Source organism: Ostrinia furnacalis, unplaced genomic scaffold, assembly GCF_004193835.3.
Source record: "Ostrinia furnacalis isolate ACB-3 unplaced genomic scaffold, ASM419383v2 OfSCF1246, whole genome shotgun sequence".
In the NCBI taxonomy this organism is placed as follows: domain Eukaryota; kingdom Metazoa; phylum Arthropoda; class Insecta; order Lepidoptera; family Crambidae; genus Ostrinia; species Ostrinia furnacalis.
Window position 1 is genome coordinate 406174 of NW_021131485.1, and position 26524 is coordinate 432697.

General features: G+C 35.3%; 1 protein-coding gene across 1 annotated transcript in view; it reads right to left on the reverse strand.

The window, feature by feature from the left end:
• Nucleotides 1-16273, reverse strand: part of LOC114352092 (carbonic anhydrase-related protein 10) — a 34627-nt gene extending 18354 nt beyond the window's left edge. The window contains exons 1-2 of the mRNA XM_028303552.1: nt 16070-16273; nt 11435-11659 (exon numbers count right to left, since the gene is read on the reverse strand). Of these exons, the coding sequence (XP_028159353.1) occupies nt 11435-11498 (64 nt within the window). The 5' untranslated portion in view covers nt 11499-11659; nt 16070-16273. The remainder of the gene's footprint in view (nt 1-11434; nt 11660-16069) is intronic.
• Between the last annotated feature and the right edge of the window lie 10251 nt (nt 16274-26524).

The following is a 26524-nucleotide window of genomic DNA, read 5'->3' on the forward strand; positions in this document are numbered from 1 at the left end:
TTTCACTGAAATTTCAGTATAATTATAAGATAAAGCACTCAGTCGGGGTTCTAAGGGCATAATTATTGGAGCCCAAGATGAAAGCTACTTCAAACTCATTCATCATGGATGTTAGTGCAGGATTTTTTTCCTAACAAGATATCGATTCAATCTATGCAATATCGAAGGTAATTACAATTCCAAAATTTACCAGCTCCCATTTTACAATTCTGAATTATACAACACGGTACATATAAGTTTTATTTTACGAGTATACTGTGATTCGGACGATATTTTAAAATGAAAATTGCCCAACATCGATAGTTATGAAATTGATAAAGTTAATAAAATGTTAACGTGATCCGGTAAATTCGCAAATTACTCCAAAGAAAAAATTTCATCTCAAAGTAAAAATGAAGTCTTGTTCTTAATTAAATCTCGTTAAAAACTATCAAAGGCAACATAATAAAAAACTGCGATGTGCTTTTCATATATTCATGTGCAAGATCGAACTAAACGACAGTCAATTCTTCCAGTTTCTCAAAATTTCCACAACAACAAAAACCTAACTGAAACAATAGAAAGTCACAGCGGAAAACTGTAGCGACACAACATTAACCGAAGTGCAGTCGAAATACAGCTACCGATCTCGAAACTTACTCGATACACGCCTGATTTATGTTTTTAATTTAAATTTTTGCATCCGCCAGGCGAAGTTCGCCGCGGACGCGCCGCCTGCATCACAAATATACGTTACACTAGGCCAGGGGCCAGCACTGTACATGACATTATTTGTCAAGCAATTCTGTTGTTCTGAGGCCTGCAAGTTTGTGAGGGCTAAGTTGATAAGATGAGAGCTGACTTCAAGAGAATAGCTAGATCATTATCGTCCGTAGTACAATCTTGATGTTTGATGAAATCACTTGAAAGCGAATTTGGCTCACCTAAACATTATTGTCTACCTTACTTGTTTAAAAGTCATGGGAGAGCTTATAGGAAAATCAACACTACGCTGCTAGTTTTAACGCCTTTTCTTTCATATTTCACATTTAATTTCACAAATACAAATGACAACAAAGCTAAACAACTAGTTAGTTAACTAGCCCTTGCACCAGAGCGTTCGGCTACAGTGCCATTCGATACGGCTTGAACGAACTGTCGACTTTTAATCTTTTAATGCTACTCAACGAACTTCAACGACGGGGCACGCTTCCGCTTATTTAAAATATCGAGCCACGTGAAACAGTGCCGATTTTTTAAGTCCCAATTGAAAAGAGCCTAACTGGCTTTTGTGGATTGGAGAAATGACGTGAGGCTGTATTTTTTGGATGTTATCAGCTTAAACCGATTTCAGGCCATATACTATTGTCCTAGGCTTTTTAGTAAATCGTAAAGTTTGTAAATCAGTACATTATTATGTTTTTTTTTTTAATTCAGTGAAACGAAACATTTAATGTCAATAATATCAGTCAACATAAAAACATAATGACTTCGCCATCGCAGGCTGACATTTCTAGCATTTTCTAATAACGCTACAGAAATACAGAACTGTATCACTGAATACACGTTCGTGAGTAGGATAACGTCGGAAGCATAGACAGTAGTAAGCAGTAAGCACTAAGCAGAGCTCAGTGCGCCCTACGGCAACTTAACCGGCGCGCGCCACACCTGCTCAATCTATGAGTTACTGGACTTTGGAATAGATGCCCTACGTCATAAGGATTAAACCTGTGCTTGGACTGCAGAGTATTCGAGTATTACAGCGCTTGTAGACGTCCGTTTTTTCACCGGACGACGGACCGTCAAAAAACGGATATCCTTTGTTTGCTGTCAATTTTCTCGCCGGACCTATGTCCGATACATGTGCACACGTTCATTATAAACCATACGCCACCGCTAAATCCGGTGAAAAAATCGGGCCGTTGTCCGGTCAAAAAAACGTACGTCTACAATAGCTCTAAAGTTCGGACAAACCAACGCGTGCAGCGATGGCGATGGCGATGGCGACCACTGCGCGTGCAAAAGTTGTTTCACACTGCCGCGACCGCGATGGCGATCACTGCGCGTGCAGGTTGTCACTGTCACGCATATTGTCATTCACGCCTATTCGGCAAAATGGAAACTGAATTAAATGATTTGTTTGGAGCTTTTGATGCAATTGAGACAGTGGAAACACGTTTTCACTCAAGTTTATTCAGGCGGCATTTATAGAATGAGACAGGATTACATGCGGTATAGGTAGTAGGTATTGGTTATTCATAACCAAGCTATATTTCTGGCTTCGTTTGTAGTCCCTAGAGCCCTAACAATACCTTTTAATTAGATTTAAAGAAAGGTTTGATAGGAAGGAGGACTGCACTAAGGCTTTCTTGGCCTCAGTGGGGGAAATGAAACACAACGCGGACGGTTGATATCTGGTTTATTACTGTTATGCTATTGCTATATCAAGATTTACATAATGTACACAATTCAATGTGTCCAGTCCAATGTGCCGTCGGTGTAGAGTGCTTAAGGTGCACGTTCGTTCAGGGNTGATCAAATAGGTGTTTCTAGTGGCACTAAATTAATGACTGAGACGTTTGATGACTTTAATTAGGTTTTTATTTATGGCATAGGTACTTAGAATTGCTCTAGGGCCTTTGAGAAAGCTGCAGACATGTACATTATCAATTATTTTGTTCTGCAGATAATATCCCAATTTTATTTATGAAGTTGAAGAAGCAGGTTCTCGAGAAAACTAGAATAATTTGTTTATTTCCAAAAAATAAATTCTGACATTGATACTTTATTCTAAAACCTTTTTATTATTCAAGTAGGTCAGACTAGTGGTATGTTATGAATAATTCATTTTTAATTGTGTAAAAACTTTTTAACAGATCCTACTTACTATTTATTACATCGATTTAAAAAAACAGAAACGTCACAGTGACAAATGTCGCGATGATCGCTGATCGCTGCGTGCAGACGCTGCATAGATCGCCGCGACCAATGACAGGACGCGTTGATGTGAACTCATCGCTACAAATTCATACACGCTGTCTGGTCGCCATCGCCATCGTCATCGTGCACGCCGGCTGCACGCGTTGGTCTGGTCTAACCTTTAGGCAAGCAGAGTTTGGCTTGGATGGTTGGATCTTGATCCATTTTCTTTATAGGACTTAAGAGGTTCTCTCTCTTAAAATTGTCAAAATCATCTTATACCTACGTATATAAAAAACTGCTGTTCCTACGTGTATAAAAAAAACTCTATAATACGTTGCCATAATGTTTCACTTTGTTGTCTTAAAAAAAACGTTTAATGTAGTCTCTGCTTCACGTTGCGCAAATATCCAATAAAGCCTCAATTCAAAAATGAACTAATTAATCAGCTACGAGCAAATCTCTAAATGGCTAACGGAACCCTTGCAGACCTACACTGCACCACCTGCGCTACAGTTATCCTTTAAGTCTACTAAACACCAGAATGAGGTGCGCCTAGGTCATTTTACTTGGGTAAAATTAAAACCGTGTATTCAATTCCGGGTAATTGTTCCAAAATGTCAAAAAAGGGGAAAATGGACCTTTCCAAACTACATACATAATGGCCTTTATCGAAAGAGTAGGTACTATTTAGGTGCATACTATATTTAGAGCTCTTACGGAATATTTTATATTAAAAAATATCAAAGCATCATTATGTCAATCAGGTTAATGAATAAAGTTTCGCTAAATACTTTTAACTGGTGATATTAGGGAATGGTTTCTCTACCAAAGCGAAGGTGTGTGATATATTTGAAGAAATCTATTAGAAGTTGACGAAGTTTATTGATTCACAAATACACGTGACAATAGCGATACTCAACAATCGAGTATATGTGTGGGTAATACCTTTATCAAAACAAGGTTATTGGTTTGAATTGTTTTAGAACTTTCGTTGTCGCTGTGATACAATTTGTCATTTCAGGTGACAAGGTCTACGTCCATGTTCAAATACCTACTGATTCCTATCTGTTACAAAGTTTTTATGATGTCTTCCATGATATAAAACGATGAAAAATCCATTGGCTACTCGTATTAAATGCATTGTCTTACTCGTATTTCGCCGTAACATAATTATTTTCTTCTCCTAACTGAACTTAACCTACCTAACTATTATTCCAAAAAATTCATATTAGCTGCTTAAGCGTAAAAACTTAACAAACAAAAGATGATTTTACTTACAGGTAAATACAAATAAATCAACTAAAAATTAGTAGAATCAAATTCCTACCCAAAACCACCAAGTTCAACAATAAATGTGTGTGCTCATTTCCGCAAACCCCAAAACATTCCAACGTGAAATCTGCAGATAAAGCTGAAATGCCTTTCTTGAACCGCCGGAGTCTAGCAACATGACGGTGCATAAAACGTGTATATGAAATAAACGTAAGATTGAATTTTTATGCATTGTTGCATTCTGCAGACGCGGTTCGTACGTGGGGCCCGAAAGTGCTCGCGTCACATCAGTGTCTGTTCCGTAGGTTCACCTCAGACACCCGCTCTCCTCTCTCGTCTCTCACAACAGAACAATTAACGCATCAAGAAATCAGAATTAAATCAACGTGTAGCGTTATCACTTCAAAGGTATTGATGTCGCAATCAAAATGTTGAAAACGCGAGCAATTCGCTGCCGGCGAACTCCACAAAGAGCTTCAACCATGCATCGGAAATGAATCAGTTTCCGTTTTGAGTGAGTCAAATGATATATCTGTCTGATGGGGTGCATCGTAAACGGGACTCTGCTGCTGGTGGAATAGTGTTCAATACGCTGTGTTTGGTGAAATTTAAACAGGAAGCACTACTTGTGGTGACACGTTGTACCTTTCGTTTTAAGTACTAGTAAGTCTGTAGTAGTCGTAGTAGAAGAATAAGTGTTTCAATTGAATTCTGTGAGACGTGTCTAAGTGCGGTGAACTGCTTTGGAGTGAGGTATAAGTTGTGAAACAAATGGAAATGTCATCGTATGGAATAAATAAAATCACGTGGAAAATAGGCAATTTCACGGTGCATTGGATGTTCTTTGCGTGGCGTGTGCAAGTGTGCAGTGCTCGGTGGCTCGGTGCCCGCATCACAAAAGCTTCGCTGGCGCGAATAATTTTAATCGTGAGCACTTCTGCTTTTTCAGAACTCTGATATGCCGCGACATATCGAGAATTGCAGTCAATTTCTGCCTATATTTTCACGGCCCAATTACTTTATTATTTCTGTTGAAGATTTGAATACTCTTTGTAGAAATTGTTTTATGATTTAGGTATAAATTATGATGTTAGTAAATCAGTCAAGTCGGGTAAAATAAATGACATTTAATCCCATAATGGCATGAGTGTTAAATACCTATTATACTTAGGGAATCTCGTAAACTAGCCAGGGTTATTACTGCTTACATAATAAGTACTCAGTAGTATAGGTATAGTAAATAATAGGGGTAAAGGTTTAGTTACACCGCTTCAAAATTTAATATTTACGACTTTAGGTAAATTAAAGCTGTGTTGTCTGACAAGTTCCTTTAAACATAAAGATAAGTTTGAGATCAATCTCCGAACTAAAACTATAAAATCATAATAATTCCACAATGAAGTGCTGATTAACAAATACCAAAAACTTCGAATGTGTTTTGAAATCACACAATATTATAATAGCTCAATCTCTGCTAACGTCAAGCGTTCACGCTAGCGATAATTAAGGCATTTCTGCGCGATCCGACCACTTGATAAGCGCATTACCAATTACTGTTAACTACAATCAGTATTGACGTGGCCTAAAGCGACACGCATCGTAAATAACGTATGCAGTTTCAGGCCCAACCGAATTGTCGGAAAAAGGCATCGCAATTTGTACAACACAATTAATACAAATTACTATTGATAGCATCAATTAACTAATCTGAATTAACGTGGTGCCTATTATAATGAAACATGTAACAGATAAATAAAACATGGTTACTGGATTTTGCTAAGTAATTACTATTGGAAGCATACTAATATTACATTACTTTCGACTTTTCGTACCTACTCGTACGCGTGTTAGTAAAAATTCTACATAAATAAAATAGATTAATACCACACAATACAAGAAAACAAACAGAAAGAATTATACAAAAGATTCGGCATATTTTAGGTGGTCTTATCGCAATCTCTTCCAGACAACCTTGAGAATAGTTGTTTAGAATAGATTTATATTCTATTTTTCTTTAAATGGATATCTGAATGAATGATACCTTCAGATTATTGCCAAACTTTTAAACACCAAAGCATATTTCAATGATACAATGAATAATTAATACAAGTAAAACTTTATGTTTTACAAGCAACTGAAACTCAAAGTGTTTTGCAATTAAAATGAGCAGGCAATATAACCTTTCCCGAATCCAATGTGGGAGTCCTTTTCCTAAAAATAGAACAATACTTAGTTTGTAACATCAATGAATGTAATAATTTAACTTTTGCGGCGTTATTGTCTTTGATTGTGGTTATGATTGTTTTGTTATTCCACAGTCTACAAATCTTAATTGTAACAGGTGTTAGGTTAAGTAACTTTTGACTTTTAGGCTATATTTGTTAAAGATAACATTTTATATTTAAATCAATGTTTATGCATAAGTAATCTTAAAGACAAAAAGAGGATATTGGAGTTACTACGTAATATACATAATTATTATCACGAAACAGATAGAGCGCTAATTACTTACATGCATTTTTCTTTAGATTTTTTTTAAGTTTGTAAAAATTTACCCTATTATTTAATAGGTATTAGATACAGATAAGATCAAATACAAAACCCTCCACAAAGTAACTTACCTACAGAAGTTTTACAGCTGCGCTTAAATCATAACGCTGCTGTTTAAATCATAATTTTGTGTTTTGAGTAACTTCCTTTATTTCATTCCAGATAACAGTTGCACAAAGAAATATGGCTTGTAGCTTATGAAACAGCGTTTTCGTATGATACGGTCAACCATTACGTTCCCGTTCGATTTTGAGCTTTACGGTTTAGAAAATAAGTTTTTGCAATGTAAATGCGCACTTTGCCGCCTGTAAGACGACGCAGTCAAGTTACGTATTCCACTCGTACTCCGTACGGGCGCAAGCGAACCCCTACCTATGCAAATTTCGAGCTATTGCATTTGAGCTCTACGAGTATCTTTAAGCGGTTGTCGTACTATAGATATTCTTTTAGTTATTATTTGAAATTGAATAAGACACGACCCTTTCAAGATGCTATTCGATCTAGAAGAAAGTCCACCCATAGTCCTGGAAAAATGTCGCCTGTGAAAATGTTAAATTCACCTTAACTACGAAACGAACAATATCGCTATCGTAATAACCACGTCATAGCATTTTAATGATGATAGGTGATATGACAGTCCGTGATAATTTATCATGGCACCAGCGTGTTAAAATGCTATGAACAAAATTAATCGGTAACCAACTGCAAAATCCTGCTAAAGCTTGAATTGCTTGTATTTTTGAGTTGTAGAGGTAAGAACCTATTTAATATGAGCGTCCGCTCACCTAAGTTACATCTTAAAGCGTAATTATTTTGAATCTCATTCAAAAATGTAAAGGACGTTTATTAAAATAGTGTTTAGTAAGATTCAAAACCGTCTCTACAATGTTAAACTTTATAAAACAGGAGCGACGAAGTATTAATAAAGTTCCTTGTACTTATCCCGGCTGCACTAGAGGGGGTTATTGTTTAAATGAAGTGCATAGGTTGGGGTGAAATCGTAATTCAAATTTTAGTGCTGCTAAGGACAATATTCGGTGGGGCAAAGTTAAATTAAAGTCGCGGGTGGATTTGGCTGGCCGGTGAGCTTAGGCCGGCCGCCACCTGCGCCACTGAAAACACAATTTGTGGCCGCCTTTGTGCCCTGTATACATTATGCAATGTAAGTAATTCCATAAAAACACTCCGAGCCCAGTCGTCTAAATTCATTTGGGTGACGTTTACTGAGATGAGTGTGCGTGCTTTCAATCTTGTGTAAGAGTTGAGTAACGTTGATTTGAGGTAGGTACATGTTTGTAAAAGTACCTAACTCAAAATGTCACCACATCAAATTCACCAGAAAACGCAATAAGCTATCCACTGAGTACCCAATTGCAGGTGATAAGCTCGAAGAAGTTAAAACTATTAGGGATCTTGGAGTTGTAATGGATAGCCAGTTGCGATTCACGGAACACATTGACAAAATAATTAAGGAAGCAAATAAATCTCTCGGCTTCATACTAAGAAGTACAAAGGGTTTTAGAAGGCGTTCTACAGTCATCCTGCTCTATAATAGCTACGTTAGGAGTAAGCTTGAATACTGCAGCACGGTTTGGTGTCCAGGATATAATGTGCATATCAATAGGATTGAAAGAATTCAAAAGAAACTGATCCGCAGTCTGTCTTATCGTTTCAGGATGCCGAGAACAATTAAGGCCTACCCAGATAAAGCAAAGTATTTTGGTTTGGATCCGCTTTCTGTGAGACGTGTATATATGGATATGACCTACCTCCATAAATTGGTGAACAACCACATTGATAGTCCTGTCTTGCTGGGTCAGCTTGCCTATAACGTGCCCTTGAGAATACCACGTTACCCTTGTGGATTGTTCAGAAATAGATTTTGTAGGACGAGGATGGGTCGCAATTCACCAATTGTTCGTGTATCTCGTTTGTACAATGATCTCAGCAAAAAGTTGCCAGAACTTGATATANTCTTAAAAACAATTAAGACGGGTGACGTGCCCCTGGTGGCATGCATCTAGGAGGCCTCTTATTATTTTATTTTTTATTTTTTTGTTGCTTTCTTTTTGTTGTTTAAATTCAAAGTTGTAATTAGGTACTATATTATGTTATTGTATTGTGTAAAGTTCACGGGTTGCTTACATTATAATATTATGCATGCTGTGGTTATCGTTTGTGTGGGAGCAGTTAGCTAGAGACCTTTGGCTTAATTTTTTTAATTGTGTATAATACTGTATCTCATGTTGATAGCCCAATAAAATAAATAAATAAAATAAATAAATAAATAACGTTTTTGAGCGTAAAATTAGGTATACGTGTCATCTTCAGTAACATTTATGTAAATGCTATGAAACTAATTTAAAATCTCAAGTAATGTAAAATAAGGCATTTGTGTATTTTGTAACACAAATAAACCTAATAATATAATGTTGACTAGGTAGCTAATGTTGACAGCTAAGTAGGTAATTAATCATTTACAGCCTTTACATTAAACTCTACATTTAGGTCCACCCATGGCCTTGTGTTTGTCTTATAAGGTCTTACTACTGAAAATCGTGTCTATGAACTGAAATATTTCCCCCAAAAAATGGTATCGGCAGCCGTCTTAGATTAACGGCGTGTAAATAAAGGAGTGTGAAACAATGGGAGAGCAAACATGGCCGTAAAGCACGTCACAGTGCCCTATATATAATCAGCTTAGTGATAAATTGGCAAACAGCACGCGAGCTACGCAGCTGCTTCCGGCGAGCGGCGCCGCGCGCGGACGCCTGTCTCGCGCCTAATGCCGTGTTGTGAGCAAACATTGTTACTTTGTTACTTAGTTTGGAGGTATTGATTGATTCGGGCGCAAAAAAGATGAGTTTGTCAATATAGGAAAAGTTACAAATTATAATTGCTTTGCTACGGGTGTGATTTGAAATGTCTGAAAGTTGCTATTTAAGCAAGTAGTAGTAGGTAATTTCATAAAAATGTAAAATCAAAATCAAAAATATATATTCAGTTTAGACCACAAGTGGCACTTATGAACGTCAATAGAAAATAATAAAAAAAGAAAAAGGTAGCCCTTATGGGGCACTTTACATGTCTCCTTATCTTTTGGGCCCTACCAGCGCTTCGAGACAAACATATGGCAAGTGCTGAGAAGAAACGCCGGAACAAACTCAGTCACCACTTATTGCCAGGAATTATCTAACGGTAAGAATAGTCAAATTTAAGTACATCAAATATGTGCAGACTGAACTGACCACGCATCCTTGTCATCAATATAGTCTCGAACCTTGTAGTACCCTTTGGACATAAGGGTATTTTTTATATGTATCTTAAATTTGTTTATTGGCAATTCGACAAGGTTGTGTGGTATTTTGTTAAATATGGTAATACATTTCCCCAAGAATGAATTACCTATCTTATGCAACCTAAANGTCATCAGCAAATAATACTATCTCACAAAGGTCCTTTGAATAAAAAGGTAGATCATTTATATAAATCAGAAAGAGCAATGGTCCCAGTATTGAGCCTTGGGGCACTCCCATTTTTAGGGGGGCGCCCGAAGAGTTAGTTCCGTGAATATTTACTTTTTGTAATCTGTCTGAGAGGTAAGAGTGTAATAGGCTTAAGGCCTTGCCTGATACGCCATAATGTTCTAGCTTAAATAACAGAGTTTGATGATCAACACAGTCAAACGCCTTCGATAAGTCACAAAATACACCAATAGCATCTTTTTTCTCCTGCCAAGCATCGAAAATGTGTTTGATAAGAGCAACCCCTGCATCGGTCGTACTTTTCCCTTTTGTGAACCCATATTGTTTTTCATGAAACAGTTTATTTAAGTTAAAATGAAACAGTAGTTGATTGAAAATAATTTTTTCAAATATTTTACTGAGCGCAGGTAGTATCGATATAGGTCTAAAGTTGGATGGGTCACTTTTGTCTCCTGCTTTAAATAATGGTATGATTTACTATGTTTCATCAGGGTAGGGAACTGACCTTCGTTAATACATTCATTAAAGATATGAGCTAAATGGGGAGCTATAAGAGGAATGATGGGTTTTATTATGTCTGTTGATATGCCCCATATATCCTCTGTCTTTTTTATATTTAGTTCTTTGAAAGTTTTTATAATAACTATGGGGTCTATTTGTCTAAATTTTAAATACAAATATTACTGTTATGAGTTCACTGATCGTATGAGAAGCTGAAAATTGTTATTCTGTCGATCTTCGAAACATAAAGGGCTATCCAAATTACAATATCGTATTAACGTTTTACAGATCGCTACAATCCCGCAATTACAGGGAAGTAAACAAGCTTCGAAAATTCTGGCATAACCTAATAATCACTTAACTGTCAAATTACTACAAAATCGCGAGTATATTTGCGCTCACGCTCAAGGCGTACCTACAAGGAATTAATGATTAGTTTTGCTTACAAGGCCACACTAAAACTACGCAAGTGAGTTTAATGCTGAATCAAAGGGCAAATTTATTTGATTCATAATAGGGAGTAAAGTATGAAATTGCCGTTTTTTTCTTCAATAGCTAGTCAATAACAAAAGTATGAATATCTATTTACAGGTGTAAATTTTCAAACATTTTTCTTATATAATAGATTAATTTTGTTTCAATCTACCCACAAAATTTAAAAAAAAATCAGATTTGTGGTTCTAAAATTATCAGAAATGTATGGGAAATTGAATTTCACTGAATACCTGCGAAGGAGAATAATATCTGCAACAGTGCCGACGCTATAGCCGCTCCGAGGAGGCTGTGCATTGTCTATGACACGCTCTCTCGCCCCGACATTGGATATTCGTCTATGACACTTTCGCGCTCACAGATACCCCTTTCTTTAGCTTTTTCATTGTAAAAAATAACTTATAATGAATGGTGACTTATTTTGTGCCCTCTTCTAGTCTTCTTCGTTCTCATTTTACCTGAAAAAAGAAAGTAATTATAATGATTAAGATATGCTATTTATCATAAACACACAAAGTTCGATGCAATAACAGATTGAATTAAATAAAAAAACGAGTATCCAGTTCCCCAAAAAATCATTAACTTTATAACATCTCACAAACTAAACTGATCATTGACGAAAAAATGTAATAGGTACTGCATTAATTAAATATTCATAATCTCTGCCAATCCTAAAGAAAAAGTACTTCACAAGCACTGTGTTGAGAGGCAACTTGACATTCTATCATAATAATTGAAACGCTCGTTAAAACTCTTGACATAATTAAGGCCGACTTAAATTCTTAGAGTTTCATTCAAGGATCTACAATCCAATCTTATTTCTCGATAGAATTCTAAGATGCGATTGCATAAACATGTGTCTGCTTCACAAATACGTGGAAAGTCACTCTCGAATCGGATTCGAGCTAACACTCGATGCATCGGCAACTGGCTTTCCGATGTTTGTGAATAGAGAGCTTGATCTGGCTTCGTCTTTTATCGACGGCACCTTGTAGATGTCAAACCGATGTCCTTACACTAAGCACTGGAAATGTTCGAAGTAGATTTGAATATTCTAGAAAAAAGTAAAACTCGCAATTTCATTTGAAGTAAAAAAATTTCTTCGGAATTTTTCTTTGGTTGAGGCCCCTTATGGTTTTTTCTTGTAAGTACTTATTTAAATATAGTTACTTTTTTATTTCTTAATTTGTACAATTTTATATTAACTGTAGAGAATAAAGCTTCATTAAATAAAGCTTTCATACTCGTATTATTAAAATTGCCAAATTATCAAATTAGCCATAAGCCGCGTTGCGTTTAGAACGTTGGAATCCGCGTTAATTTGTATTCATGAATATAATCTGATTCTCTTTTGTCTACTGTCTGTTGCTTATTAATTAGGGTTGTTTTGGTTAACCCTACCTCACAATTGCGTAAGACACGTTATAGCGCCGTTAAAATAAAATAAAACCGTTAAGATAAGATCTGAAAGATAGCCAGCTTGAAACAATTGAAACTTTTGAGGCATTAACAGTGTTTGCGCTGCTGGTTCACTGATAATGGAAATTTGATATGTCGCGGCCGATGTAACATTCGAATGTCGGTCTGGTTTGTTCGCCTCATCGTATAAATAAGCGTAAAGTGGTGAGGTATCACGCGAACCGGTCATTAACCCTGCTCACGGTGTGGTAATGGAGGAGTGGGTGTCATTGCGACCGCGACCGAACACTTCGGCACCACGAATGTCAGGGAAACTATCATTAACGCGGATAAACTTCTATATCGTAGCACCCAAGTTACACTTCATCCACTCTATTCGTATTTGAATATGCTAATAAATGATTAATAAAGTAATTGTAAATTCAGGGTCTTTAAGGTGTTGAAACTTTAATTGGAGCACTCATATTTTAAAGGCCTGCTACCTCAGTATCGTTATTTACTCGAATTATTTGTATCTAATGTTACAGAATAATTAAGTGAGAATAAGATACATTTATTACATCCATCGATACTCAACCCCGGGCGTACTCTATTAAATTATTTTTAGAAGATAATTATTTAAGTGTGTAAATTTTGATATGGTTATACATAATAGCTTTGTATCTTATTAGACTTTCGTAGAACCACGTTAAAATGTGCTGTAATTGACATCGAATTTTCTATACTAACATTGTTTTAAGAATTTTTGTCACCTCTTATGTCTCCTTAAATACTTATGACAGGTTTTTATTTATTCGTAAGTACGTTTTATTTTAGTTAGTTAATGTACATTGTACATATGAATGGATTTACAATATTTTAGACTTCGCTAGGAAACAATGCAGGAACTATGTGACGAGTTAATTCTGAGAACTTAGAGTTCATAATGGGATTGACACTGTACAAAAGTTATTTATTTAACCTTAATGAATATAATGCCGAACGTTCATTAGTCCGAAAACAAAATAAAGCGTGAAGCAACGCAGCAAAAGTGAATTACGGGACGCATTTGCACAGCGCGGTAGAAACTTTCAGTTATACAAAAGCAGTTATAGCACCAGTTATAGCACTTATAGCTTGTTAAGCCCGTTAATTAATGATACGGTCGCATAAAAATAACTTGCAAAACGTAAACTCGTGTGCAAATGTTGGCGATAAAAGTAAATAACGTTATTATGGCTGAGTGTTCAATGTAATCAGGGGTAATTTTCCTTTTATAAATATTTTTTAAAGGCGAAATCAAAATGTAATTTTACTTCTTTCGTTTTAAACTTTAGCTTTTCAATTGATATAGCTTTACCTTGAGTATCAAATCTTTGATGATAATAACGACTAAGACCCGATTTGACCAAACATTTATCCAAGAATAACTCCTGTAGGCCTAGGATGCGCGCCGCGATAAGCGGTAATCACGGCATTTTTCGTTTTCGCCCATACATTTTGGCATCGATAAAGTATATCACGACGCATTTTCAGTATTGAAAATATGTCAAAACTGACGATTTATGCTGAGATTAATATTTACTCTTGTTTGGTCGAATCCACCCTTAGTTATCTAATCTTTTTTTCTAACGAGGCTAGCCATTAGGTGGGCGGGGCTGTGATCCAGTCGTTTATGGTCAAGGTTAGATTAAACCATTATAAGGCTTACATTTAATTTTTACGTTTGGTTTAATATGTTAATTATTATTGTTGTATCTTTCTTCTATTTGTCGCGATCATCATTAAGAATATTACTATTTTTATAAAAAACTAAACTCAGTTGAAATTATCTATTGCAGTAACTACAACAATACAAGCCGGGGCTCGAACGTAGAAGCTCACTCGTTTTATTCCTTGCATTTTTATAACTTAAATACGCATATTAATAAACTACGAACGTATACCATAATATCCGCACGGTGTCTATTACAGAGACATTAAAAGCGTCGATTTTTAAAACTATACAAAAAGATGAATGGAGCGGCTCCGCCATTGCGGAATGGAATGTCAGGGAAATATTTTTTTGAAAAGGTCCGCTTTTTCAAAGCTACGTCGTCGTCGTATTGAATGCGTTTTAATGAAAAAACATGCGCCGATTCGCAACAGTCAAGGGAATTAAAACCCACCCGTGCCTCGCTCCCAAATGCATCGGTCGGAATTTTCATTTGTCCGAATATTATTTTCGGCGAAGATTTCACCAGCGTTTACTTTGTAAGCAAATATGTGCGTTCGATCCATTTGTTTTAGTGATTTGAATGGTTTGGAATGTTGGACTCTAAAAAGTTTTTTAATAACTTTAGTGTATAGTTATTGGAATTTGGCGATGGGTTGTACAGTTGTACACATATTAGTTTGGATTGATATAACAGTTCAAAGATTCTAAAATTGTAGTTACCTATATTACTTTTCATTTTTTTTATTTATATTGTCCGTAAGCTCCTTTGGCTTATAACCTGGTCAAGGAATTGTTTTTTTTTAACTACTAAGTACAGCTTAGATCTAGAGCAAAACCGTTTTCGGTTTGGCGGTTTTAACGTATTATGCGTCATTATATTCGTATTTTGTTGTGCTTAATAATCAAATAATAATTAAATATTTTAAACATAATTACTCTTTGAAATACAATTATTTTGTATAGAATCATAACAACTCAAAAAGCTTTTATTTAATAAAACACTTTATTTTAATTAATTGTAGTAAATAATTAAATTAAACATGTTATATTTTAAGCCCAGCCAAAATATATTTTTGTAAGTACCAAATTATATTGCAATGAAAAAATATTAATAATTTACATGTAGAAGAGAAAATAAAAGGAATGCTCTACATTTTCAACATTTAAAAAAAATATAAACGAGTAACGAAGATAATAAATAACTTTGATTAATCAATTTTAATATTATTACACTTTTTTCTCATGACTAGACACAATGTTTAAATTATTAACATTATTTTTTAAAGACGAATTACTTACCTACTTACAATATTTGAGTATTTTTTTCTTCAAAAATATGAATTAACCAGATTTACCTAAGTTCTACATAAAGTTGGAAGAGGGAAAAAAGTTTAAAGTACCTAAGTAGGTATAATTTTATTTTTGGACTTATCAAATCTTTAGTTCATTTCTATTTGCAATAAAAAACCTTTAGAAATGTAGCCATTTATAAATTCCTACGTTTATAAATGGCTCAAGCTGAAGGTATACTCTATCTTTATCTACTTTGTTTCAAGATTTAGGTACTTATTAAAAATACAAAGTAGACCAAGGATACAAAGTTCAGTGTACCTACCCATAAATATTTTAGAATGTAGATTTCTAAGTACTTATACAGTGAAAGAAATTATTTTTTAAAACATAACTAGATCTAGTTCAGTAATTTTCTGATTTAAAACATCTAGGAAAGATAACAAAACTTGTTGGTACATACTTGAAACTGCAGTTGAAAAGTCGCTTTCTCAAAAATCTTGTCACTCAAACATGTTACTAACTAAAACAGTTTCAGTATTAACTAGAAATAACTTTTTATAAGGCTGAATCAACGTTCTGTCTGTTACGTATCGAGTTACGAAAGTTGTCGGAAAGTTCGCGCCAGACCGCGCTAGCCTGAGCTCGGGACTCGTGCTCTCGCCAGCATCAGCGCTGCGCGACTGAAGCCTCCGAACGCCGATCTACACGCTCCTACTGCCTACCTTTCAAGTTTTCCGCGATCATTCCATGCCAAAACGTTCTAAACACACAGTTATACAAACGAAATTCAGTTCTATGTTCTCTTCAATAAGGTTCTCAACAAATTTTGGCTAGAAGGACTTACTTCTATGTCCTGTACGCTATCCTCAAGGTGCTTTCTGCTTATTATAAAAGGCATTATGTGAAAGCCGGATTGCTCCACGACTCTGAACTCACTAGTAGAGGGTTCAAGGTCATTTTTGTGTCAAAAAGGATGTGGACGAGCAGCCTGAAAACGCGTGAATTTTTCCGTGCGCGACAGGGACAGCTACAGTTTTTCGCGACAAAGGGTACGGCCTACGTGATCTCAGTGGAGGGGATGATCTTAAAATGTTCTTAGAATCAGCGAGGATGGAAAAGTGTTTTGCCAAAACAGGCATTGATGTAGATGTACTTGTACACTAGTCGATGTGGACCGTTCGCAAACATTTGCCGAAGCAGACAAAATTTAAACGGCAGCTGTATTAAAATACATACACGTATTAAACATAACTGCATAGTCTCATTCATAATACATTAGTACTGGGAGCAGGCTCTCAAAGGACCTAACTCGAAGCAAATGTTGTTTATTTTGTTAGGAAAGAAAGCTTGTATACAACGGAGAAACGCCACATGTCAGAACATGAATAAAACAACAGCTATGCTTCAGACTTTCAAAAGTTTCAGCTAGAATTTTTCAAAGCGATATCAACATTTCTCATGATGTAAGTCGGTCGTTAACGTGAAGTTGACTCAATAATATTTATCCACTTCCTATCGTTCCTAATAAAACAAAACCTATTAAAATATTTATTTTCAGTCACAGGACAACAAGTCAAATCAAATGCATATTGCAATGAAATAATAGATTAGGCACATTTTTTATCACTTTAGTAAAAATATTTTTAGGTAACATAATAAGACATCGATTTTTCGTCAATTTCAACAAAAATCGTGTAATTTATAGGTAATACAAAGAGTAACTTAATCGCTCACTTTAACACCGAGTAGAAAAGTAATTTGCAGAACGACCAAATAAATATTAACTAAAGCGCCAAAGGTTAGTCGAAATAATTCACTAGCGCTATTTATGGGTTGTATTTGACCCTAAATTTGTACAATAAATTATGGTTTACTTTGTCGTTTATGAGGGCGAGACATAACCCCGGAGCATGTGTAACAGATTGCGGCAATAAGGGAAATTGTCTTTTTTATGAACGCCGGCGACGACGTAAAGCATTCACGTGGAGGGCAAGATGGCGCCTCTTACGATGAATACTTTTTAATTTTTAGAAGGCTTAGCTTTTTCGGAAAAGTCAAGACGCCATCCAAAATTAATTTGAAGATTTAAAATAACACAAAAAAGTTCAAATTTTAAAAATTCGAATTGCTGTTTTATTTGCTCTCAATTACTTAATTATATTAGTTCAATTCAAAGAGAATGTTTCTCTGCAGTTTAGAAAATTGGTTTGAACATGAACTAGGTACTGGAAACCTGTATCCGATGGAAGTCTGCTTTAGGTAAGTAGACCCGTAATTCAACAATAGCTACGTGATACAAACATTCATGAGTCCAGCTAAGTATTGCTACGATAAGCACACCTCTACTACGAGTAGTTGACATTTCTTATATACGAAAAAAAAATTTTTTTTAGATCTAAGCTGTCTGCACAAACATTACTATGAGGTCTCACAGTGCGCGTGAACGCACAGGGTGGCACAATAACCAATCACAGAGCTCTATTTAACGCTGTGCGTTCGATTTGCTGCTTCACATAAGCAAACATCGTTTGTAAATACGGGCGAAAATGGTCGCTACCAGTAGACAACCATCTAATCCGAGTCTGAGATAAAACAATAAGTATCCATAACTTCAGGCATTCCCAGAGTTCATCCGCAAAGATTCAGTCAGTAATAAAAGGTGTTCTTTTAAATTCAGGTCATGTGAGTACTTTGTATAAGTCGTGCCCGAGCCATTTGTCTTTCGTACCTGAACGGTGTCCACTGCGAACGGGATCCAAAGCTAATTTCACGGGGTATTTCTCCTACTGGAAGAAAACGCCTTTAGTGCACTCTAGTGTAAAGTACAATTAATCCGTTTTTTTTGCTCTACCACAGGTAACTGTAGCAACGTCTGAAACTTGCCGAAATAAATGGAGTCGCTCATAAATTAAAATTAAACAAAGTTTTTTTTAATTTTTATTAAAAAATGTTCAACCACTCTAATCTAATAGAGAATAATTGAAAAAATCATAAGTTCAGCTTATTTTTCTATTCTAGAGCCAGATCTTCAAAAATAGATTTTTAACGGCCAATAAAAAGTACCCATGACAATTTATTGGTTTTATAATTCAGTGTGAACTACTCTCTTAATAATTTTAGTAATTACCAAAACTCATTGAGGGAAAGAGTAATAATAATTACCAAACATACTCATTGTGTCTAAGACTACAATGCTCATGTAATTGTGTTACTGTAAACGAGAATTCATAACGCATTGAATTCCTGCAGACTCGTTCGCAGACAAGAACAATTTCAACGTTCATCTCAGACAGTATCTTGGAGGCCCCACTCGCGCCATTATTTCCTTGACATGTTTCACAATACGAGTAGCAAAGTACGGGAATAGCGGCTGTCCACATCAAACTCGCGATACCTCTACTAAGAGTCTAAACGCTTACTGAAATGCATCGCTCTATTTTATAATACGGACGAAACATTGTAAGTAGCATCTTATCCTTATCTTACCCACTAAAAATTATTATAAATGTGAGTGAGAACGGATCTTTCAGGCAAAAAGTACTAAGCCGATTTTGATGAAACCTTTAACATTCGCCGCGATAATATTCTTTTAACTACGTGCAATTTTAGCTCTATCCTAACCTTCATTTAAAAACCAACAATCATAGCAATATTATATTTTAATTGCAGAAGGACTTTTCTCTCCAAGCTTTTATATGGACGCTTGTCATCTCATCTTAAAAACCGGAAACAAAACGTCATAAATCACAGACAAGATGTTATTACTTTGCCAATTTCCCTTCAGTCAATCATTTCGCGAAACACAAATTGTTTTGTGACGTTTTCAAATGACACTCGCGTTCAATTAAAGTTAGCAAAATCTGAATAAAGGTGACGCTTGAAGAGGACCATTTTGACCCAAAATATGACCAGAGTTAATGAGCTGTGGTTTCCCCTGTTTTGTTATGGAAAGTAACTTTGCTGACGGATCTAAGCTGGCTGGTGACAGTATGGATACATAAACGTCCGTCTGAGTGTTGTAATGGTGTCGATTATACCAATGATTACACCGATAGACGAAATTTTTAACCGATAATGCTAAACAATTCTAGTAAAGAATTTATTAATCATTATATTGTATTTGAAAGATACTCGTACATTCAATTACACTTGTGTAGTGTTTTTTTTTTAATGGACAGGAGTCAAACGAGCAGACGGATCACCTGATGGTAAGTGATTACCGTCGCCCATAGACACCCGCAGACCCAGATTAAAAACTTATTAAATGTGAACTCATGTAGAGCAGTCGTTTTTTAATAGTTTCGATCAGAAATCAAATCAACTTAATACAATAGATAATATCTATGTGCTTTCCATAATTATCTTAGTACCTAAGTAATATTTAAGACGCTTTAATTATACAAAACAAACATAAGTAGTCTTCCATGATTACTGAGGAATAACTAAAAAACATATTATGTATTTGAAATATGGAACTGTAGCCCTGCTAACATCGATAGGTACTCTATCTACCCTTTACAACACTATTTGGTGGCACGCGACGCAACAAAGTTAAAACAAATCGACTATACGGTTCCGTACAGGCCGGGACGTTTTTATTTTGTCTGCCACGTAATTGAATTTTGTGGTCCGCCCGATCATACAGCCTCGGTTCGCGCACTAGATTGTTTACGGCATAGGTATGCAAATATTTGAAAGTAGATTTTGCGTTTGCTTCGATTGCGATTCGCCGCACTCCGTATCAAGAGAGATAAGCCCGGTCGCGGTACTAGTGTTACTGTTTTCGAGGGATTTTCTAACTTGTGAAGTTGGTATGTTTCTTGCTTTGAAATGTATTTTTTTTGCATAAGCTACCCACTGTTGTATCATGAGTAGTGGTAATATTTGTTGTGCCTTTGTCTATATTATCGGCTTACAAAGAACCTGAAAGTATTTCAGCTAATGCAGTATTTAGAAACTAGATCTTTCCTTTATTTAAATCAAATCAATGAAGTGGAAATCTCAAAAGCAATCACATTAAAATCATACGTTCTGTACTGTGCAGCTCAACTCACATAATATTTATTACAAGTTGTAAGAGAACAACGAGAAGATTTGTAAGGAAATAAAGCTACTTGAGCGTTATAAATATTTAAATCGTTGAAACCTTCGTACAACACTCCCATATGAGTACTCGTAATATCACGCATTCACACTTTCTGTCTGAGAGTCATGTTCTTGCGTTTTTATAAGCATTTACAAATAATGTTACAAGTTGCTGTTCATCTACATTGATTACTAGATAATGAGTAATTAATAACTAAACTAAAAAACATAATTGTCATCAAATCATAATTAATTGGTGGAGTAAACAGTGTGCTATTTGAATTCTATAGGAAGTTTCTCTACTATTCATACTAAGTACCTATCAATTCTTATGGTATATTGTGCATGATGCTTTCTTGAACTACGAATATTGACACATTTTCATGAAAAGACCTCCTGCGACGGATTTCCACAAAAAATAAATCAAATCAATAAGCGATGAATGATTTATAAATACGGGTATTACGGCACTTGAGAAATGATAGGATTCATTTATAAAGCGTAACAAAAGCCGCGCGCACAAAGGGAGCCATCAGTCAGAAGTCATAAGTATGCACTCAATGGCGGGTGTCAAAACACTCCTCGGTTACCATTCAGTGAGTGTTTATAAATAATTCAATATTGGCCCGGTTGTGTTTTCCGTTCGAAGCGATTTGGCCGGGAAATAGTATCGCGTATCAAATTCGATTGCAGCGCTTGTGAATTTTGTTCTCTAATGCAACGGTGTTTTGTCTTGATACGAATCACCTGTTTTGGCAATGGAGTGGGAAATCGGGTAAAGAACTTTTTGTATCAATTTTCTTTGTTTGAATACGTACAGGTCATCTGATAGGAGTATTATTAACATACTGAAACTATTTGAAAATTCGAATCCTATCTTGCGTCCCCCTAGAACTATCAATAAATACAAAATTAAAATACCTCAATGTCGCACAACAATGTATAGAGACAATCCCATATTGCACTGCAATAAGAATATTCAATAAACTACCAATAGTATTAAGAAAAGATACAAATAAAAAAATATTCCTCAGAGATCTAAAGGACCTACTAATAAATAAATGCTACTACAGCCTAAACGAGTACTTCAGTGACTTAAACTTAAATTAAAAATATAATTGTATCCGTTACACGTTGATTACTAAATCAATCATTTAATTGCTAAGCCCAAATGGGTAACATGATGTACTGGATTATATGATAACCACATCTTGTAAACATTCATGAAATGCAATAAACACATTTTGACTTTGACTTATTTTTTTAAGTAACCTTTTAATAAAACTCTTGATGTTAAAGTCCACAGACTCGACTCTGACGTGTATATTACGTATCGAAGGGATTAGCTTGTAAAAGTGCGTCCGCTACGTACGATACAGCGATCGCCGATGCGCTGGCCATTTCGATCTCGGACTTTTGATCAAAAACAATCGAAACGGCGCAATACGACGCACGGTGGTCCCGATTTAATAAAACATGGACATTGATGCTAGAAGCACGAAATTTTTTTTGATGGTTACTGCTATGATAACTAATAAGGCAAAAAAATATTACAATCCTACAACGTCTATTTCGTAGTAAAAAAAAATATATAGATATTTTTTGTATGGAAGAAATTACGTTTCTGTCAATTTTTCGAAATTCTTTAACGATGTCAAGATGCCGATCACACATGTTATAAAACAAGTAATTCTGAGTATTTCATGCGAAGATACTTGTCACTTATCTCTGCGTACTTTTGAGTTATCGAGGGTTGAAAAATCGATTTTTTTATTTTAAATATTTCCACGAAAAATTGCCAAAATTACAATATGGTGTATAAGGGACACCTTTGATGACACATAATAACGACTCGCACTCGCGCGCGCTCGTATGCATCAGCTTTTAATAAAATAAAATAAAAAATTAAGGGAAATACCTACTTAATACAACGTTGTATGTATAGGTCCGCTGACCGTCAAAAAGTAGCTTATACGAGAGGTTGCCCAATTTACAATATGTCCATCATTGATAACTCACACAAATATCATCTCTCTGTGAAGGATAACAAGTTTTTTTTTGTTTCCAGAAGCTTTTGATAGGATGGAAGCTCATAAATACTCTCTGAAGTGAGAATGAATCTCAAATTGCGATATTGCCATTTTGACAAATTACATGATGTAACTAGCGCTAACGTTTATCTTCAGGTAGACACAATTATAAGTTAAAAGATTGTCTATTATTTCACACTGTTTTTCGTTTTGGAACAGTTCTTTGATTATAGGTAGTCGCTAATTTCGTTTTGTTAGACTCTTTCGGTATAGCACATTAAGCGTAAACTAATTCCTCCTCAGAATGATCTAAAAGTGTTAGAGAGCGCCTCTTCTTCTGCAGAAGAAGAATTTTGCATAAATCTTCAAAAGGTTTTTTATTTATACCAGAAATCGATGGTTGCACATCTACTTCCGCAGTCTCATCAACTGGAGCGTCTTCCTCGGTGTTAACGTTGTCTATGCGTTGTGTTAATTCGGTAAAAAAACATTTTTTAAATCTATATTTTTACATTTCGGCCAGACCATTTCAGACTAAAATGACGAACGTATTGGCATTGAATTGTCTTCCGAAGATTTGAGTAATTATCAAATCATTAAGTCGTAATTTTACAAGAAATATATCAAAGAAGATATGGTCTGCTTCCAGCAGAGCCCAAAAGACATTTTTGCACCAGAATTCGCATTGGCTAGACTCTGAAATTGTCTGGCCGAATTGTAAAAATATAGATTTAAACAATGTTTTTTACCGAGTTAACACAACGCATAGACAACGTTAATACTGAGGAAGACGCTCCAGTTGATGAGACTGCGGAAGTAGATGTGCAACCATCGACTTCTGGTATAAATAAAAAACCTTTTGAAGATTTATGCAAAATTCTTCTTCTGCAGAAGAAGAGGCGCTCTCTAACACTTTTAGATCATTCTGAGGAGGAATTAGTTTACGCTTTATGTGCTAAACTGAAAGAGTCTAACAAAACGAAATTAGCGACTACCTATAATCAAAGAACTGTTCCAAAACGAAGAACAGTGTGAAATAGTAGACAATCTTTTAACTTAAAACTGTGTCTACCTGAAGATAAACGTTAGCGCTAGTTACATCATGTAATTTGTCAAAATGGCAATATCGCAATTTGAGATTCATTCTCGCTTCAGAGAGTATTTATGGGCTTCCATCCTATCAAGAGCTTCTGGAAACAAAAAAAACTTGTTATCCTTCAGAGAGAGACGATATTTGTGTGAGTTATCAATGATGGAGATATTGTAAATTGGGAAACCTCTCGTATAAGCTACTTTTTGACGGCCAGCGGACCTATACATACAACGTTGTATTATGTATTTCCCTTAATTTTTTTTTATTTTAATAAAAGTTAATGCATACGAGCGCGCGCGAGTGCGAGTCGTTGTTATGTGTCATCAAAAGAGTCCCTTATACACCATATTGTAATTCTGGCAATTTTTCGTGGAAATATTTAATATAAAAAAATCGATTTTTCAATCCTCGATAACTCAAAAGTACGCAGAGATAAGTGACAAGTATCTTCGCATAAAATACTCAGAATCACTTGTTTTATAACATGTGTGATCGGCATCTTGACATCGTTAAAGAATTTCGAAAAATTGACAGAAACGTAATTTCTTCCATACAAAAAATATCTATATATTTTTTTTTACTACGAAATAGACGTCGTAGGATTGTAATATTTTTTTGCCTTATTAGTTATCATAGCAGTAACCATCAAAAAAATTTTCGTGCCTCTAGCATCAATGTCCATGTTTTATTAAATCGGGACCACTGTGCGACGGGCCTATGTGTGCGAACCACCCACCGCGGATTGGGCGCAGTTTTGACGTTTTAACCCATTAACGCCCAAATGAAAACTACGGTCAATTTCACATAGCCAATGTTCATTTTCTTTATAAAAATACTTCAGAAATAATACTAAACAGAAAGAAAACCAAAAACAAAATTAGAAGTTAGATTTTCAGGGGTGTACTAAGTTTTGTACAATGGGCGCTTATGAGTCATATTGAGCAAAGCTTTCTCCATCCTGGCACAGTATTTTCAGGCACTCGCTATAAGCCTTTTTTGACTCTATTGAAACACACAGTAATTTTAAGCTGTCAAGTCAGCTTGTTTGCTGGTTTATTTCGATTATAACCATTATTTCATATTTTTTCTCTATCAACTAGAGCAAGACTACCTACTTTTATTTATCTTTTATAGGTCAAATATGTGCGTACTATATATTTGCGGAATATTAGCTGATCTAAGCGACTATATAGGTTTACTATGCAGTGCAGTCTGCATGCATTTGAAATTGTCATGTCCACCACATAAGCGAACAAGACCCATCCACCGCTTTTTTTCCTTTTACCTCAATTTGGTAAAGTTCTATAGACTAGCCATCTAATCTAACCCACTGATATTCTTATTATACTGTAGCTGGACACCTTGTGGTGCCTAACTCTATTTTTTTTATCAAAAGACCCCAATAATGACCTTTCCCAATGGTTCTAAAGCATCAAAATTTGTTCCAAAAGTACCCACATTATTATCTTTCAATCAATACTAATAAAATTATGTTTGGCTTATCGAATAAGTCTCTATGCTTTTTGTGAAAATCTTTATAAGTAATCAAAGGATACCATTTGGTTCTGTTTTCACGTGTGGTTCCAAAAACTATGTAACTAAGTCTCTTTAGGTCGACAAACAGGTCATAATTGGGAAAACAAAATGTTTCTTTTTGTTGTCTGTAACCCCATAAATAAAGAGCCATGTCATTGGAAAAAGAAAACAATGATTACATATAAAAACTATGAAGAAATAGGTAAACATTCTAATAATAATGTCGTTACTGTACTATTTCACGTAACATGTCAAGCGCCCATTGTACTAAAGTTAGTACAGCATCACTTTGGGAGTTATAGCATGAAAAACTTTCCATTAAATGAACTTTTCTATGTATTTTTTATTAGGATATGTTGTTAGCTAATACACAAACAACTTATTTGGTATTTTGTGTAACTTAAACCTTGCATAAAAAATTATCAAGTACCCACTAGAAGACACGAAAAAATCACTGAAACGAAATCGCAAAATACCCCCTTAAGATTGTATAATTATGGTCTGTTTCATCTCAGGATATAATGCATAGAGCTTTGTTTACCGATTGTAATTATTTCCAGAGTAAAAATACCCACTAAACCAGATTTATCGTAACTTAAAGTTGTGTACTATTTATTGTACGGCGGGCGTTAATGGGTTGCAAAGAAAATTGGAAATGCAAAATGGGTAGGTATCATCTATTTAACAAAATATATTCTCTTACAGCAACGTAGAGCTAATTTTGAAATAATAAGTTCAAGCAGGCACCCATTTTTGACAGTGCCCTTCCTAATAACCTTCACGATTCTATCTAAAATTTTTGTAATGTTTCACCAAGGCGATTTGATTTAGATTTAGACTTCACCTGGCTCGACAAAAAGTAAGAGCATCCCGTTTATCTTGCGCGCGAGTTGAAGAGGATGACGCGATGTTAGGGCGCCCCTTGGCCCTTTTAAGAAGCCCTTCGCTCGAGAGGCGCGCTCAGCAGATCTTGGTCATATCATTAAAATTAATAAGCAAATACTCCAATTTTTCACGGTGATATGACAGGTGTTTTTGGTAAAGAAATTGCGATAAGACATGCTTACTAAACAAAAAAACATAAAAAGGGTCTTAATTTAAAAAAATCGTTCTTTCAAATATTGAAGTAAGCATAATACACATCTATTGAAATCAATGCATTGCTTAGGTA